This window comes from Arvicanthis niloticus, chromosome 13 (assembly GCF_011762505.2).
Source record: "Arvicanthis niloticus isolate mArvNil1 chromosome 13, mArvNil1.pat.X, whole genome shotgun sequence".
Classification (NCBI taxonomy): domain Eukaryota; kingdom Metazoa; phylum Chordata; class Mammalia; order Rodentia; family Muridae; genus Arvicanthis; species Arvicanthis niloticus.
In genome coordinates this window covers 21,754,876-21,774,387 of record NC_047670.1, presented here as the reverse complement: position 1 = coordinate 21,774,387, position 19,512 = coordinate 21,754,876, and the positions used below count along the sequence as shown (strand labels likewise).

Genomic DNA, 19,512 nt, shown 5'->3' with positions numbered 1-19,512 from the left:
GCCAAGGCTGATGTCATTGTGTCTCCCAAAGGAAGTTCCTGCAGATTGATGATAATGAATAGAATCTGTACCTTACATCTACCAGGATAATCGAGATGAACTTCTGTTATCCAGTCCAGTGTGTTCTGGTCTCCAGCCTACTTTCGTGATTTGAATTGCTTCCTCCTGTTATACAGTGTAAACTTGAAATATAATTTTAATATTTATTATTTGTACAAGCACAAAAATAAAAGGAACCATAGTCTAAAGAAAAACATGCTAGCACAGCCCATGAATGAACACAGATACATCTCTCAAGAATTATTTGGTTTTCTTTAAAATTTCTTACCCTTTTTATTTGTGAATTTCAAATTTTATTTTTTCCTAAAAAATGCTTCTTATGAATCTCTCTTTTTCTTGCTTCTTTTGCTATACATCTTGCCAATTTCTTTAATCCCTTGTTCCATTCAAATGACACTAACTACTTGACTCATCTAGGATACTCAACTAAAATATAGTTCTCAATTTATAAAATAAGAATGTTTTGTTAAGTTTTCCAAGGTTCTGGAAATATAATTATATTTCCAAAACAACACAGGTTGGGAAACACGCAAGGATAGACAATGTATGCTGCAATACAAAGTGAAATACTTTTTTTTGTTTCATTTTTTTTGAGACATTATATTACTATAGAACTCTGGCTATCCTGGAACCCACTATATAGACCAGGCTGATCTCAACTCAAAGAGATCTGGCAGCCTTTGCCTCCTGAGTGCTGGATTTAAAGGTGATAGCCAACAATTGCACAGTGAAATATTTGTCACACTAGGAGTGGTAATTGACAAAGTATTATAGAAATGTAGTAAAACACCACAGATCTGTTACCTCAGTTTTCTATTATTTTCTGTTTTTAAATTTGTATTCCCCTCTTTCAATAGACTTTTCCTATTATTTTTTCCTTAGTGCGTAGCTCAGGTTCTGGATATACTAGGGCTGTCTTGTTTGCAAATTACATACAAAATAAGCCAATTCAAGTCAACTTAAGGAGGAAGAAAGAAGGTCTCATCTCGTACAACATTCTACAAACATTTCTCTTTATACCCACAGATAGGTGTAGTCATCACCCCTTATCAAGGAAGCTTTACTTTGCAAAAAGAGGGAGACCATTACAGAAAACTACCAACAAATAACATCCTGGGTTGTGAAGTCCAGTTGCAATGGTTACATCTGCAAAACATACCCAAGACTCACTCAGGGAACAATGTGAAAGTTAACGGAAAGATCATAAGACCTGTAGGATTCTGGGGTTTTGCTTTGAGATTGTTTCCTAGTAACATCAGATGCTATACCCATAAAATCTGACCAACAAGACTGTCCAACCAAACATGAGGTAAGCAAGTAGGATACTGATGGGAAATTCCTCAGACCCTACACAAAGAATTGGAGGCAACTGAGTGAAGCAGGGAGCTGGAGAGGTGGCCCTCCTCAGGGAAGAGCGCATCCATTGGTTATCCAGTGCCTAATGTTCAACCCCCACAAATACATTATATGGACTCAATGAGTTATATATTGGAATATACATATATTTGTGTATATATATATATATATATATATATATACACAAATACATATATATGTATATATATACACAAATATATATACATATATATATAAATACATATATATGTATTTGTATGTATGTAGATGTATATATATATATATATGCATATATATATACACACACAAATACATGTAAGCATGCATTAACAATTGAGAAAAGAGGTCATGAATTTGAAGGTGAGTGGTGATGGGTAAATAGGAGATTTAGAGGGGGAAAAGAAAGGAAGAGATATTATAATTAAAATACAATCTCAAAAGTAAACTAAAAAACCAAAATCACATTGAGCTCTATGTGTATGTCCTAATTGATTTTCTGCTGCTCAAACAAAATGTCATAGCCTGAGTAAAGTATAAGTTGTTTGTGTCATGGCTCTGAAGGCTTCAATATCCAACAGCATGGTGCTGGCTTCTGGTAGGGAACCTTAGGGTGTGTTATTCACAGCATGCTGGAGAGGCAAGTGAGCTTGAGAGAGATAGAAAAATAGGGGCCAAATCCTTTTCTCCTCAGAAACATTCTTTTTAAATAACAGTGTTACATTCTTCATAAGGATGCGACCCACAACTTAATCAAGTTTATACATTCAAGTTCTCAGTGCCATCATAGTATATTTGAATACATTCTCTGAACATAGTCAAGACACAGCAATAGAGAATCTAGGCACTGTTGTTTCCCATTGCCAATAATTTATCTTTTTTTTTTTTTTGAAGTTTCAGTTACCTGTAGCTAACCACATTCTAAAAATATTAAATGGAAAATTCCCCAATAAACAATTTATAAGCTCACATATTTTGAAGTGTGTGCTGTTCTGAGTAGAAGAACACATCTTCAGCAACTTTGCTTCATCCTTGCCCAGGGTATAACCCATTATTTTCTTCACAGTGTGTGTCCATCCAACTGTACATGACTTAGCCACTTACCAATTGTCTTTTTTACTCAAATTGATTGCCTGTGTACCACTAGCTATAGTTCAAGTAACATGTTTTACTTAACAATAGCTTTGTATCCACAAGCAGTGATGCCGTCCACCTGAAAGTGTCAAGCAGAAACCTTTGCTAATGGGTATTATATGCACAGGTGTGGCCACTGTCTATGTAGGTTTTTCTACTCATGGTGGCAGGTATTTCCTGTGAGAAATGCAACATAGCCTCTAAAGGTTAGAAGAGACTACTGTATTTAAACGTTATCACCACAGATCTCTTTGTATTTCTTGGCTGCCACCCCTAGCAATCTATGACTCTAATACATTCACCTGACTTGCAACCTATTGGAATAGCAATTTCAGTGTCTTAATATCTTCCGTGGTGCCAGAAAGGTAGTCTTGCTCCAGGATCAGCCACAGAGAGCAAGGGAAAGGGATGCTTCCATTAGTCAGACTGTGGTCAGGTTACCACTCAAGAGTCTGAGGGAAGAGAATACTTATTTATAAATGGTCTAGGATTTTGACAGTGGTGATGTTGGTGAGATCACTCAGTGGTTAAGAGAATTGTCTGCTCTTCCAGAAGACCCTGGCTTGATTCCCAGTATCCATATGGGCACTTACATGTCTCTGTAAATATACTCCCAGGCAATTGGATGCCCTCTTTGGGTATCCAAGAGCACTGCCTGAACATGGTACACAGACATATAATACCCATACATATAAATAATTATTTTACATTCTTGCAGCATCAACTGTATCTTTTGCAAACTTGATAAGTAAGTTTTCTATCAGTAAGGATGTCCTCTTCAAGATGTTCCAGTTCCATTTTTATTGCCCTAAGATTTCTGGCAATCTTTTTTCAAGTTGTTCACATTCAAATGTTTCATGATTCCAAAGCATGACTCTTCCAAGACAGTAACTTTTGATAGTATCTTGATAGTTACACAAACTTTTGTCTTAGGTTTTTATTGCTGTGAAGTGATACCATGAATACGGTTCTTTTCTTCTTATATAGGAAAACATTTAGTTGAGGTGGGCTTACAGTTTCAGAGGTGTGGCCCATTATCATCATGGCAGAAAGCATGACAGCATTCAGGTAGGCATAGAGCTGGAGAAATTAACACTTCTACATCTTGACCTACAGGCATCAGAAATGAATGTTCTACTAAGCTTACCATAGGCACCTTAGACCTCGAAGTCCGCCTCCACAGTAACACACTTCCTCCATCAAGGCTACACCTCCTAATAGTTACAGTCCATATGGGCCAAGCATTCACACACATGATGAGTCTATGGGGCCGTCCCTATCAAACCACCACATCTTCCAAAATAGAAACTTTGGTATCTATTATTTCATCTCTGCATCTTATCTTGTCTTCATTTGCAAATCTGCCTTTCTCTCTCATTTTTCATTTACACAAATGGAGTATTAGTTTAGTTTCATAGATGCATTTATACAGAGTCCATTTTTAAATTTGCATACTATTTAAAATTTATTAGTAATCTCAAAATCAATGTTCATGATACTTGCCCTGTCATTAATAGACATGCCCAAATTTATAAAAAAATTTTCTTGTTCGATGTGCACATTGACATCTGAGGTCAGCTAGGTACTATCCTACCTCCCTGTCTCAGCTCTCCAACTGTAACCAAGTACCAGCTCTTTAGTGCCACATTTTGAACATTTTTGTCCTTTAACATGACTGTTCACTCTGGAAAATGATTGATGGATTGTTTTCCTAAGGGCAAGGAGGCCTTTAAGTGTCTCATAGAAGAAATAAATGTAAATGCTCTTACTATGGGCCTGAGATATAAGAGGGTCACCTTGTCTCAATGTTAGTGGAACAGTATATATATTTAATAAGGTGTATTGAAACATACATGGCATAAGGTAAATTTATATACTAACTGGTTTATAAAAATAATGTAATGTAGGTTTTTCAAGAAAATAGTACTGTGGTTTTCCTCAGAACAATGTTTGATATTAACTAATTCAGTATTTCTATTGACTTTATGGGACATATCTATAATGAGAAATGAGAGCCAACATTGCACACATATTTTAAGTGATGTGAAACAGTCTATCTAAGAGACAACTAATGATATAGCATCATAAATATATATTTTATACTTATTCTGTTAACTGGTTTCCTCCCAATAGAGCCTTAGTTTTGCTAGCATAATTATCTTTCAAAGGAAGAACTGAATAGGCTAGTCTCCCTTCTTAAAAATCTACTTAAGGCATTGAAGAAAAAGTTCACAGTTATCAGCATGGAAGTGCAGTTCACCTGTAGTCTGACTGTTGTCTACTTGATCAGTCTAAACCAGTGGTTCTCAACCTTCCTAATTCTATGACCCTTTACTACAGTTCCTTATGATGTGGTAATCCCCAACTATTCCATCATTTTTGTTGCTATTTCATAACTGCAATTTCACTATCGTTATGAATTTTAATGTAAACATCTGTGTTTTCTAATGGTCTTGGGTGACCCTGTAGAAGGGTCATTCAACTCCCAATGGTGTCTCAACCCACAGGTTGAGAAACAGTGGTCTAAATCTTCTTTACTTCATGCTCCACCCCATCAAGACACAGTTTGCTACACAAGTATTTGGCTTCTTTCCTTTCTGTTTTTCTCCAGTCTGTTGTTTCTGATTCCAGTTTCTTAGTTCTCTGATAGCTTTTTGCTGAGTTTTGAAGAACAAGCTTATACTTCTTTCCGTGTTTCCACAATGGCAACCTTTCATCATTTCCATGTTCTATTTATTACTACTGCAAAATGATAGCTACAAATAAGAAAAAGGAAATGCTAGAATAGATTTATTATTGGATTGGAAGGGGAGGGTGAAAACTCAAAGTTTTAGCTCTGATGCTGAGAAGGAGAGATGCTTGCTGTGTTTCAAGGAGGATTGTATACACTCAAAACCAGGTCTTCATGCTAAGTATAATTCTCTTGAAAACCAAAACAACAACAACAACAACAACAACAACAACAACAAGAATGAAGATGAGTCTGGAGGTTAAGCTGGTGCCAAAAACTAAGAGGAGACTCAAATATGTTTCATCTCTAAGGTTATAGTCCATCATGGAGGGAAGCCAAGATGGACATTCAAGACAGATTCTTGCAGCTGCAACCACTGGAAGAATATTGCTATCTGGCTTGCTAAATTGGAGCCCGAGAGCAAGCTTGTTCCTCTTTAAGTTGCCTTCTTTCTTGGTGTTTATCACAGCAACAGAAATCAAAGTAGGACACAAGCAAAATTTAAGAACATAACAAGAAGTCTGTATGTGATGAACAGCTTGATTTTATTCCAAGGATACAAGTTTAGTTCAACACATGCAAATCAATAAGTGGAACACAGAACATAAGTGTACATAAAGTACAAAAACCATATGAACGTCTTCACAGATCCAGGAAAGCCCCTCAACAAAGTTCAGCATTCCTTCCTGACTGAAACCCCAAAGACCCAGTAATAGGAAAAACCACTTACCTCAAAGTAGTAAAGGCTATACATGAGAAACCTATGACCAATATTACATTAGATGTGGGAAAACAACATTTATTTTAGATTTTGATACAGGACACATTTCCCCATTCTCTTTCCCTTAATAGTGTCTTATTATGGGAGCAGTCAAACAGTTTCTGATTGTATTAAATCCCACTCCAAAAAAAAAAAAAAAAAAAAATGGAACTCATGCCTGGTACTGTAAATCTGCCAAAAACCCTGTAGCTGGCTTAGGTGATAGGCCCGAGGGGAGAACCTAATAATGTTATTCAGTTAAATGGACACAGTAATATATTTTCCCCTAAGTTTTTATTTTTGTACACACACATAAGAGATAGTGATTAGCGTCATGGCCCATAACTGGTCAAATAAAGAAAAGAAGAGTATGGAGAGCTCAGCTTTAATTGGGACATCTATATCACATACACTATACATATAAATGGAGTTCTTAAGTAACAAAAAGGGAAAAATAAGTAAGCAATCTACAATTTCAATGCACCCCAATTCCAGTGACATGATTCCTAGAAGTAGAGAAAAATAACCCCCAAATTCGTGTGAAAGCATAAAAGACTACAAATAGACAATGCAATGCTAAGCAGAGAAAGTGATGTGATGTGGGAGATATCATAACTCCCAATTTTAAATTACAGAACCACAGGAACCAAAGGAGCCATGAAGACTAGTGAAATATGGAATCCAGAAATGTACCCACACAGATATATCTGCCTAATTTCTGAAAATCAGGTATCAAAAAATGTACACTGAAATAAAAGGCAAATAAAAAATTGTTCTGAGAAAAATAAAAGTCTATATTTAGAAGAATGAAACGTTTTCTCTTTATATGTAGAACTCACACTTAAGGTGGTGTGTGTGTGTGTGTATGTGTGTGTGTATGTATGTGTTTATGTGTGTGTGTGTTTATATGCATGTGCATAGGTCATGAAACTAGAAAGGGGATTATGAGAAAGGAGAGAGAGCTTAAGGGAGAGAGAAGGAGGGAGAGGGTGATAGAATCAAGACCAGAAAAGAGGAGAAGAAAAAAAGGAGAGGGTACCATAGCAGGGAAGGATGGTAAACCCAGGACAACAGCACATGTCTGAAAGTGCTGTAACAAACCTATGTCTGCATGGTATGGATAACCCAAAGTGTGTCTTAAGGTTTAAAAATTGGAAACACAGAACTAAAATAAAATAAAAACTCTAAAAACCAAAAATGTTAATTTTAAAAAATTATTTATCTGTTAGCTCTTGAAATCTGTTGTCTTTCTTTTTTCACAAGATACCCTCACTATTCATAGCAGTGCCAATACAAAGGTTCCAATAAGTGTTTGTTAAGTGACTAAAGAAAAGCATATGAAAAAAATGACAGTTAAATGGACTTTCAGGCCTCTAATGTTATTCTCTCCTGAAATGACAACACATATAAAGTAAAATCATTATTTTCCAGAAGAAGATCTATAATAAAGAACAAGAGAAAAGATGATCCACAGTAGTTGTAAATGTCACTTCTATTTCGTCAGAGGAAGGGATGAGAGCCATACCAAAGCCATACAAATACACGACTTGGGTTGAGACCAGAGCATTTCTCTTTCTATAGAAAGCTTTTAGCCTCCATACAATCTGATCTAGGCTAGAATGTTTCACCCAGAGACTTATTGCTGAATAAGCTCACCTTTTCTAGTTATTTCTGAACACTCACTAGCTGGATCAACTCAGCTGTTCAGGCTCAAACTCCTCTCCAAGCTGACTGATTCAATCTGGCTTCTCTTGGCTTCCCACTGAATTGCTCTGCTTGGCCTTAAACTAACTTTGGCTATTTGTTCTAATCTTTGGGCTCCTTATTATTCTCTGATTATTATTCTCAACTGCCTGTGCTGACATGCATTGCATGAACTGCACAAACTGAACTGTACTCATGAACTCAACTGATCTCACCAGCACTGCATGAGCTCCACTGACTCAACTTGTCCAAGAGAACTCCACTGCACTGCCTAAACTCAACTCAACTGCACTCACTGACCTGCCTCCTCCTGACTCACTCTGTGCTGCTCTTAAGTAGCTTCTCTTTCCTGTCTGTTCTCATGAGAGTTGGGTGCATTTTACCTCTGACTCATTCTGTCAAATCCTTTTCTGATTAGTCATTGTCTGTCCCTCACTTAGAAGTAACTTCCAAACATGGCTGCTTCCTTCTACAAGCTACTACTTTCAATGTTTGGGATTAAAGGTGTGTGATAAGGGTGGGTCTGTATTTCAAACAGATTCTACTGTAATCCAGGGTTTGTCTGCATTCTGGCTTGATTGTACCTTTGTTGTGATTCCTTGCCTGAGTAGCCATGCTACTGGATTAAAATTCCTCTGCAATAGCAACTGTGTAGCTCTGTGTTCCCTGTCCTACTAAAGACCCCCTTTTGTCCAAATATGAAGAGTTTTTTTTTCCCTGTGGAAAATCTGACTTTCCCTTTGAAAATAAATAATTATATCTGGTTTCCTAGCCAATGGCTCCATCAATTTACTTATGCTCAATTTTTACTGCACAATAAAGTGCAAATTGGAAATCAAGCTTCAAGTTCTAAAAGTTTTGAATCCACTTTTAATATCTCATCCTTAAATACAATCCATATCCCAGAAATTATCAAATGTCAAGAAAACCTTTATAAATGAAGCATGAAGACAAAGAACAGGAAAATTGTGCTTTGAAGAAGAAGGGTCTATATGATATATATATGTATGTGTATATATATATATATATATATATATATATATATATATATATATATGTATATATATATATATATTTAAAGAACAAATAAGATCTTAGAATAAGAGCAGAACAATGGAAACCATGTCAAATTAGTTGGAGGATAAAGAAAGTAGAGAGGAGAAATGACAGAGATAAGAAATAAGAGAACAAATATTGGAAAATTAGAGGTTATTCTAGAATGTTCAATATTTGAATAATAGCTTAGAGAGTCAAACAGGAAGGAGAGGAGGAAATCACACATAAAATTAGAATATTTTCAAGTATAAAAGGTATACATTTGCTGGTTGAAAAGGCCAGCTTGTTCCCAGGGAATCCAATGAAACAAATAACTGTTCCAGTATCTATTCAGTGTAGCCTCCTGGAACAAACTCAGCAGAGGAGCCTAAATAATAATAATAATAATAATAATAATAATAATAATAATAATGCTTTGACCTCCTAAAAAGAAGTCCCTGGAAGTTATAAAAGGTGATACTTTAAAAATTCAAATTGCCCAATGCAAATGAATTCAATCTTGAAGCATATACTGAGCCAAACAACTAGTTGTAAGTGTAGGTTAGGGACATTTTTGTACACAAAAAATTTCAGAGCATTTATTCCTACATTACAAAAAGATTCAGCGAGTCCTTCCAGAATGTACTACACTGTGCTGAAGGCTTAACCAGGAAGGAGGAAATGGTGAGGATGGAGAACTGTCACCAAAGCTAACTCCTTGGCAGGAGCTCTGGTAGCCTTCAAGGGGGAACTTATGGGGATGGAGAGCAAGAAGAATCAGAGAAGGGACTACTTGGGGAAGGCAGGGAACCAACCAGAGTGAGGAGGGGCACAGGGAAGCACAGGAGGGAGCATGATGACATATATTTGAAAATACTGTAACAAGACTTGTCACTTTGTATGCTAATCATTTTTAAAAAATAGGTGAAAACAACATTCTACTTGGCCAAAATGAACATAGCAGAAGTGGATTTGGTTGGCCAGGAGGCACCTAAATTGAATTTATGGTCAGCAAAGGTAATAATAATTCCAGAGGAAACCAAATAAAACGTTGGAAAGCAACTGTAGTCTTGTTTTGCTACATGATTTTTTTTTTTAGGACAAGCATGATTAGTAATAATAATAAAGTCACTTAATATCGATCTAAGTGTATTTGAAAGGGAATACATTTTTATTTTGTGTACTGGAAAATCAACGGACCATAGCTTGTATCAGTCATGGCACACTCTGTTACTGAAGAGTGTGAATAAGAGTGTCACCATAGGAATTAGAGCCTACCCTACTGCCAAAGGAACAGAGAATTTGGAGCTCTGGAAGGAAAGGGGAAGACCAGAAAAGGCAAAGGTCTGAGCTGTACATATAAGGACTGCATGTGATAACAGAAGTGGGATTTGGGGGCACAACTGAGAAGAGTTCTTCAGAACTAGTCTCCAGGGGTGGTCCTGGTATCTGGTAGATTTGAACGACCAGGAGTCAGGGGGAAGAGCCAAAGAGAGTGGGTTTAATCTACTCTCTCTGTGGACATCAGCACATCTCCCTCGTTACTTTATGCTGGAAATGAGTTTCAAATAGCATTAAATATTTTATTTCTGCTGCATGGACCCCAATTTTATGTCAACTTCTCTTTTTTATCCAACTCTGTCTCAAAATACGCAGGTGGAGATTTAGGGGAAATTGCTCCCACATCAATCCAGATGACACAGTATATATCGTATGAGTTTGTCTCTTAATACTCTAGGAAGCAATGCCCACCTCTTAATCACATTTAATTCCCAAACACAAAAGTGAATTTATGCTTCCACATATGATGACTACATATTTACACATGGACACACACTCTTTGCAGAAGAGAGCACATCCTGCTCACATGGCCCTTGTCTAGTGGTAGCATTTTTGTTTAGCTACACCACAGTCTGTTTCATACCCTTATGTTTACTTATTTTGGTTTAGTAAAATGAGGTATTGCTATTTATCCTGGCTGGTAGGACACTGACCATATAGATCAGACTGGCCTCAAACTTGGGACAGTTGCCCACAGTATTTGGAATACAGGCATGCACCACACCACCTGGCTTATACTTTTCAATCTAAATATTTGGATACCGAGTTAAGTACAATCCACACATCTGCGTGACCCAGCAAACGAATAGAAGCAAGCAAATATCGATATTTGATATTTGTATAAAGTAAACAGACTATGTCCATTTAATCTATTTTTATAACTAAAAAATTTATCTATTAAATTGGACAATTAATGATCCAATATTTTGTATAACAGAAAAACAGTAAGTATGGCTTACAAGTATAACTTGACTCACCAGAGAGGCACAGCCTGGCTTGAGCTAGTTCATAGCTCCAGACTTCTTTAATGGATGAAGTCAAGTTTAAAACTGTTAAGTCTTTCTTTACTTAGATGACCATGTTCTAGAAGGGAAAATAACCAGGCTTTGGGAGGCCTGTCAGGTACTACATTCAAGTTAATTTTTAATGCCCCCAAATATCACTATGGTCCACCAGAAGGAGGGCTTATGAAGATTTGCCCTCCTTCTCCCCCCCTCCCCCAACTTGATTCCATCTCCCAATGGGGCTAGTCAGCCCCCAGGTTCACCACATGCTTATTTTCTCAGTTCTATTCTGAATAGAGTAGTTGTCTTCAGGAACTTGAAGAATATATATATATATATATATATATATATATATATATATATATGTTTTCTTCCTAATGTATATTTTTCTATTATGTTTAAAATATTTCCCCCATATTGGTTCAACATAGTAGCTTCTAGAAATCCATTTAACATTACAAGGTAAAATACATTTAAAAAGTAACAAAGCCATGGTAAAGGTAAAATAAAGATGGAAACAAACTGAAACAAGCAAGGAGTGTATAGCACAGGAACTGCCTGCCAAAAACTCCCATTCACTTGCTGAGGGTGAACTGTCTGCCCTTGAGCAGTGACTAGCTTTGTTATAGCAATAAAATATAAGATGCTGTTTGGAAACGGTGTATCTGCTTTGGATACTAAGACTGAGAAGTTCTGGGAAGGATGTTACCTGCTCAGTTGTTTATCCTAGCCACACCACAAACAGATTAGCTTTTGTCCAAACAGAGTGAAAGAGATACCCCATTCATAGCAGTGAAAACTGAACCCAAGTCTTAGATAACTGAGAATCTCCATGTATCTCCTGTTTTCACAATAATGTTTGCTTCCAAAAGCTGCAGTCTCACACAAGAATACTGAAGTGATGCAGCTAAAAACTTCGAGGGCACAGAAGCTTACAGAAGGAAAATGACTTTAAAATTTCAGGTCAGATCTTTCTTGAGTTTGCTCTATTGAGCTGGTCTGATCTGGATTTCCTTCGGAATCAACAATATGGCCTTCTGGTTTATTTCCAGGAGATGGAGAAGAAAATCAAGAAATAGGAGTTATCACATCAGCATACAGATGAGTTTTCAAGTGGCAGAACACAGGATTAGCTTTTGGAGAATCAAACATTTGCACATTCTTAAAACATTAAACAAGCGATTATTCTGTGACTTTTTAAAACAAGTTGGGCTGGTTAAGGACAGATCTGTGACCTTGGTGAAGATTTTTCTTATTAATTTAACTTCTCTACACAAATATAATAAATAAACATGTCCTATTTCATGCTGCTAGGAAAATGGACACTTAACATATTTAAAAGGAAATTTTCACATAATCCATATTGACACAATGGCACAAAATGCCAAAATTATTCCAGCCTGTAATACTTCATGTACCCTTAACAAATATCCACAAGGAATTAAAACATTGTGGGAAACTTTAGTCTGAGACTATGAATATCTGATAACATAAAAGATAAGAGACTCTGAATTAGTCAGTGAATGAAAGCAGGAGTCAGTGCCAAATTCAACCAGATCTGTGAACATAAACAGCCAAGATTCACAGAAAGCTAAGTCTATCCTACCCCAGCCTCTGTTGTGTAGACAGGGGATCAATCATGTACTCTGTGGAAACTATGTGTCTGCCACCTCCTGAATGAGACTGTGAGGCCATGCCATGGGCAACAGTTCTGCCAACTGCAGCCTGTGTGAGGGGAAGACGGACAAACTCCACTCCAGCACATTCTTTAAAGTTTTCCGCATGTGTACTAATACGGCATAAAATCATACAGACAAAAGACAAACAGAAAAGAAACATTCTTTCAGCTCAAATCACGAGACATAATTGGTATTAACAGGCTACAACACAAAAGACAGTATGAAGACAATAGAAAAGGAATATATTACATCTTTAGCGAGCTAACAGAAAAGGAAATATGATTTAGGCATGTTAGGGGACCATGATTTTGTTTAAAAGCCAAGAATTACTAATTACAACTTTTCTGCAACCCCACTTTTATTCGTATTTTATATGTGGTAGTGTTTTCCCCACATGTATGTTTGTGAGAGAGTGTCAGATCCCTGGATCTAATGTTAGCTGTGAGCTGCCATGTGAGTGCTGGAAGGTGAATCCTGGTTCTTTGGAAGAACAGCCCATGCTCTTAACCACTGAGCCATCTCTCCAGCCCACAAAGCCACTGTTGGTTACTAGTATTTAAGAAATGTATTGTTGAGACCTGGGAGATGGCTCAGCGGTTAAGGGCACTGACTGTTCTTCCAGAGGTCCTGAGTTCAATTCCCACAACCACAGCAACCACAGGGTGGCTCAGATCCATTTGCAATGGGATCTGATGACCCCTTCTGGTGTGTCTGAAGACAGCTACAGTATTCTCATATACATAAAAGAAATAATTCTTTTTAAAAAAGAAATGTATTGTTTGGTTTTTAGTGAGAAAAAATTTTCATACAATGAAATATCATTAAACCTTTATAGAAGGAATTCGAAGGAGACACAGACACCACCCCCCCCCACACACACACAGAGAGAGAGAGAGAGAGAGAGAGAGAGAGAGAGAGAGAGAGAGAGAGAGAGAACACAAAGGTATGTGGAAGTGTTTAATTTAACTTTCCTAGTTGGAATTTATCAATGTAGGGAGCTGACTAAATAAAATGAGGATATATTCGATTTCCTGAAAAGAAGAAAAATGGACACTGAACTGAAATAGAATGAACTCCAAGGCACACTTAAAACAATGAGGTCTGAATTAGTAACTACACTATCTGAGTTGCTCCAAAGAGAGAGATTAGGATGTAAATGAGGTAAGAACACATGTGTAAATACACACACACACACACACACACACACACACACACACACTGATTGGCAAGCATAAAAATAGCTGAAGGATTTACCTCTTGAAGTCTACTCAAACCTTGAAAAGCTATACTAAAATAACTCTAGGAAAGAAAACAGGCTGTCTAGGAGAGCGAGGTTCGAGAGCCTTAGATACGAGGGTCTTTTGCAAGAGCTGAAAATTTAAGCTATCTGAATGAATGATACAAAATGAAAGACAGAAAAATTGCCTGCCATCTGGGACATCTCACACTCCTGTTCTTACAACCTTCTAGTTGAAAAGAGAAAGAGTCATGAGAATCTCTATTAAAGATAAGAACACAACACACATAAATACACCCATTTGATTGACAGGTACATATATTTTATTTAGAATATATTGATGTCTGAATGTGTGGGAGTGGACTCATAACCCCAAAGGCTTTTCAAGAATAAACTGTTTCCAAGGAAGAAATCCATTCTGACAGCAGTGAATGGTATGGAGTCAGCCCATCAATGTGTTTTGTAAACAAACACTGGGCACACACCTATTTACAAAGCTCCTTAATGAAATCAATAAACCCAGTTAGAAGAAAATATCTATGAGTCTCAAGAATGGCGTGACTGTGAACCACCAGCTCTGACAACAGCACATTCTGAGCTTAGAAATAAAAGGAAGCAAAGATATGTATGGGATTAAGATGCCTTAATAGTTTGGGGTCCAGTGAAGCTATATTTTAAGTGGGAGAGCAGTCTTAGATTCTTGAAATACTTAGTGTGGGGACAAGGAAAAGATTTTATATAGATACATTTGCATCAAAAAATCAAGCATGAGACTTTAAATACTGCATGTGTGACAGACTTTAAGGTCTACCCTATCCTTTACAAAGAAGGAAGAGACCAGAATATCATCAAAAGGTACTCAGGCATCTTTTCTTCCAGAGTCTATATTTTTGTGTTATTAAACACATTTGACCATAGGCTGCAAGAGTGATGTATTAAATTCTTTTCTCATGTATTGAACACTGAAGCTGACTATTGTAAAATATTTCAGGTTAAGACAGGGCAACCCAAAGGAGTGAAATTCTGAAGTATTGGGGGATAAGCAGCAGCCCATAAATTCAATCTGTTCACTGATGACTTTGCTCCCAGACTCCTTAGATCCCATACCAAATTCCTAAAAGATGGATTTTAGGTAGAAGAGGTGAAAGAGAACTTGATCTAATTTCCTGAAAATACTGCCCAAGAAACGGAGATCCGGATAACTGTATAAAGTAACCCAGTAAAGTAACACCACATATGCTTGTGCTCATTTGAATTGACGCTGATAAATTTATCAGTCTTAAATGCGTTTCAGAACTATGCTGGAACTGGGGAGATTATTCAGGAGAGCATTTTCTTCCTCCCTTGTACCTCTTCCTTGTAAGTACAGCACACTAGGTGTGTGCATTTGAAGATGTTGGATGACAGGATGACGTTTGTTTATCAAGCTGGAGAGAGAATAGCCTATCCTGAGTTGTTTCCAGTCATTTCCAAATTTTGTGATAAAAATGTCAACAGTTAAGAACACTGTGTGCCATGGAGGAACCCTTGGCTCCAGCCAAATATGTGGCAGAGGATGGCCTTGTTGGATGTCAGTGGGAGGAACAGCCCTTGGGCCTGAGGGTGTTCCATGCCCCAGTGTAGGGGCATGCCAGGGCAGGAAGACTGGAGTGGGTAGGTGGGTGGGGGAGCACCCTCATAGAGCCAGGAGGAGGGGAGATGGGATAGGAGATTTCCAAAGGGTAGACCTGGAAAGAGGAAAACAATTGAAGTGTAAATAAAAAAAAATCCAATTAAAAAAAATAAAAAAATAAAAAAAATAAATTAGTTAAAAAAGACTGCAATATATATATATATATATATATATATATATATATATATATATATATATATATAAGTTTCTGGGCAGTGGTGGTGCATACCTTTAATCCCAGCACTTGGGAGGCAGAGGCAGGTGGATTTCTGAGTTCGTGGTGAGCCTGGTCTACAGAGTGAGTTCCAGGACAGCCAGGGCTACACAGAGAAACCCTGTCACACACACAAAAAATTAGTTAAAAAAGACTGCATAATAAAGATGCATATATAAGATATATGTATAAGATGTGCATGTGTGTGCTCTTCCAGAAGACCGAGGGTTCAATTCCTAGCATCCACATGTTGACTGACAACTGTCTGCAAGTCCAGTCCCTGATGATTTGACACCCTCTTGTGGCCTTGAAAGGGACCAGGAACACATGTAATACACATGCAGGCAAAACACCAACACACACATATACACAAACAATAAATAAATATTTTTTAAATAAAAAGTTGAGGATTTGAGAAGCTGGGTCAAAGTAACTGCTTCCATGTGTCCAGTCAGAGGTTTGCACCCTGTGGGCAAGTCTCACGGCTCAATTTTCTTATCAATGAAATATCAGCAGTAACTTCAACTCTAGCTCACTTAGTTGTTCTCAGGGACCACAATTCCTAGAATAAGCATAGCTATTTAGAGCCCCCATTACTTCTATATGATTCTTCAGTTCAAATTTCTGAACACATGTAGAAACTGAAGGAACAAAAAAGAGAACTGAAATAGTACAAAATGTTTTTATAGAGTCTGGACCGGTGACATGTGTTTGTAATCCTAGCGCTTAGGTAGTGGAGGCAGAAGGATCAGGAATTCTAGGTCAGCCTTACCAGGACCAGTTCCAGGTTGGCCTGGGCTACAGCCCAATCTCAAAAATAAAACCAACCAACAGCCACTAAAAAGCAACAGTAACAACATGCCTAGTAACACACCTAAAGAGACGCCTGTATCGCCATGTCTAACATTATAGATTCTTATCTTTTGCTCAAAGAAGAAATACATTATTTCCAATAGCAGTGAAGGTATGACAGAAGATTTCACTAGATCAAAATTGGTAGCACCTAGTGTTTTAAATGAATGATATACTAAGTAGCTTTCCAACTCAGGGCATCTAAAGTTTAATTCAGGAAGGGTAAAGATTAAGAACAAAATAAATTCCGTGGTAAACGAACGGTTTCTGAAGAAGAAAGCTCCCAATATTTTGAGTATTGCATAGTATCACACATGTTTGTGAAATCTGTTGGGAAAAAAATAAAGTCAAGGAAAAAAAAACCCAGCTGTGGAAAGGCAAAGACAATGGGCAATACTAATCTCACTCCTTAAACTGAGCGGCATGTTCAATTTCTCAGATCTGGGGGAAGTCTGCCTTCAGAGCAGGGCTGGGATTTAAATGTTCAAACAAGGTTAGAGGTGTGTCTTCTTGCAAAAAAAGAAAAAAAAAATGGCTGAAATGTTTTTCAGAAGCAGCAGTTTTATCCTGGAGCTCAGAAGGCAAACTAGAAGGTATCTTCAGTTCCCCATCATATTCTTCTGCAGAATGGTTGAGAGGACACCTTGGGTGTGAACAGCAAGGCTAGGCCGTATCTCTTACCCTAGGTACTCTCCAGTATAGACACTCCCTCTGGGAAAGCCTGGGGAGCATTATTATTTTTCTTACACGAAGCTCTCTGCATGCTGTCAGTGCTCTTTAGGACCTCAGGGAAACCGGAGCGTTTCTGGCTTTAGGACCCAGGAACTCTGAGGCAGCCTGGCTTTAGATGTCTTGGACCACAGCACCACCTACTTATAGAAGCATCCCGAGCCTTAGCTTGTCTGCATCTCCATCGGAAAGTGCGCTGGCCACATCCCTTCGGCCTTTGGGCAGTGTTCTGGCTCCCCTAGCTCAGGCAGCGAGAAACTTCAGCTGTGAAGTGGTGGTGGAGAGAGCCCTGGGAGCAGCGAACAGACCCGGACGCCAAGAGGAGAGCGGACGCTCCCCTCGCCCAGGAATCGCTCTCACAGGCGGAGACCCAGCATCCCAGAGCTTGAGGTCGCGCTTGCCTGGCCGCGCGCTTTTGCTAGGCACCGCCAGCCCCGAGGACCCTCGGGGTCCACGGACCCTTCTGCAGCCGGCGGAATCCCAAAACTGCCAAGAGCTCCCGGCGGGTGTAGGCAAACTTTTTCCGAGCCCACGTGCTGACCAAACAGACCGGCTCGCTTCCCGAGCCTGGGATGGAGCGCCGCGCCTAGGCACGCCGTGCAGCCCGAGACCCGAGCGCACGGTAGGCGATCCATACCTGGGGCGCGGCGCTGGGATAGCCCATCCGGGGAGCGAAGGGCTTCAGAGCTCCCCTTTAAAGCCCTGCGCTCGGCTGCTTCTAGAGCGCCTTTCCTTCCGCAGAGCTCGCACAACGCCCTTTCCCCAGGGTCAGTAAGCCACTGCTCGGCAGAGGTTGCTAATTCACTGATTGTAATCACCTTCCTCTCCAAGTCGCCTGCAGCTGTGCCATCTGCGTTAAACTGCTGCGTGAGTCGTGCCAGTGAGTTCGCGTCCGTCCCCCCCTCCCTCCTTTCTTTAAACCAAGAGGCGCGAAGGTGCAGGTACCTCCTCCGGGTTCTCTCGGTCCTCCACCCACCCAGCTTCTCTTTTCCTCATCTCCCAGGTTCACCGCGGAGGGAAGAGATGCTCATCGAGCCAAATTGATCATTGCAGCCTCAGGGCAGTGGCATCTGTCTCTGAGTCCTCCCTAGGAGCTCGACCCACACTGTCTCCTTACAGGAGCCCAGCAATTCCTCGACTTTTGAGAGGCGTCTCTCCCCAGCCCGACCGTCCAGATGCGTTTTTGCCTCTTCTCATTTGCCCTCATCATTCTGAACTGTATGGATTACAGCCAGTGCCAAGGCAACCGATGGAGACGCAATAAGCGAGGTGGGTCGCACTCGGCTGAAGGTGCGTGGGGTTCCTGAGTGGGTGGGAGTGTTGGGAGTGTTGGGAATTATTCACCTCTAGGCTTTGGGGACTCGAGGGACAGGACTGTGCTCTGTACCCCAGTTTTTGTGTGGACTACAACTGCCCATTCTCGGGGTCTCGGAGCTCCACAGAAAGCTTTCTTCTGCCCCTAGTAGGCGCGGTGAGACCTTAGAAGCATTCAGAGCTTGATGTGCTGGCTGGGCTTCCCTCCTGCAAGCGCTCAGGGATTTATCATGTGGTCCACAGTCTGTGCTATCTCTCCTGAACTCTTCTTTGGATCATATTTCTTATGTGGCATCCATTTTTCTAGTTTTATCCTTTTGTCTTCTTAATCATCTTCCTCGAAGTCCAAGTGTCTTTAATTTCCCGACCCACGTGTGCCCGAAATCCTGCCCCAGATAATTTTAGACATAGTCTGGCTGGCGTGTGTGTGTGTGTGTGTGTGTGTGTGTGTGTGTGTGTGTGTGTGTGTGGCGCGGGGGTGGGTGTTGTTGGGGAGAACCGTCAAGTTGTATAGGAGAACCTGAGTTGCTAAGAAAAAAAGCAACACTGTTCCACTTTTCTGGAACCCAAGAAGAGATGGGAACTTAATGAATTAAGTAGCAACTCCTGCTCTGGCTTTTTCAGGGAGTTCTCCCCTGCAGCGTGAATGTTTGTTAAAAATAAGCCCACACTGCCTTGTTTGTTTTCTCAAAA

At 39.2% G+C, this 19,512-nt stretch overlaps 1 protein-coding gene across 3 annotated transcripts in view; it reads left to right on the top strand.

Moving 5' to 3' along the window:
* The first annotated feature begins 17,647 nt into the window (after positions 1-17,647).
* Positions 17,648-19,512, top strand: part of Rspo2 (R-spondin 2) — a 134,849-nt gene continuing 132,984 nt past the window's right edge. The window contains exons 1-2 of one of the 3 annotated variants that reach the window (XM_076911323.1): positions 17,648-18,127; positions 18,509-18,795. In XM_076911323.1, coding sequence (XP_076767438.1) covers positions 18,681-18,795 — 115 coding nt within the window. In that variant the 5' untranslated portion in view covers positions 17,648-18,127; positions 18,509-18,680. The remainder of the gene's footprint in view (positions 18,128-18,508; positions 18,796-19,512) is intronic. The other 2 variants (XM_034516018.2, XM_076911324.1) reach the window with 2 other exon arrangements.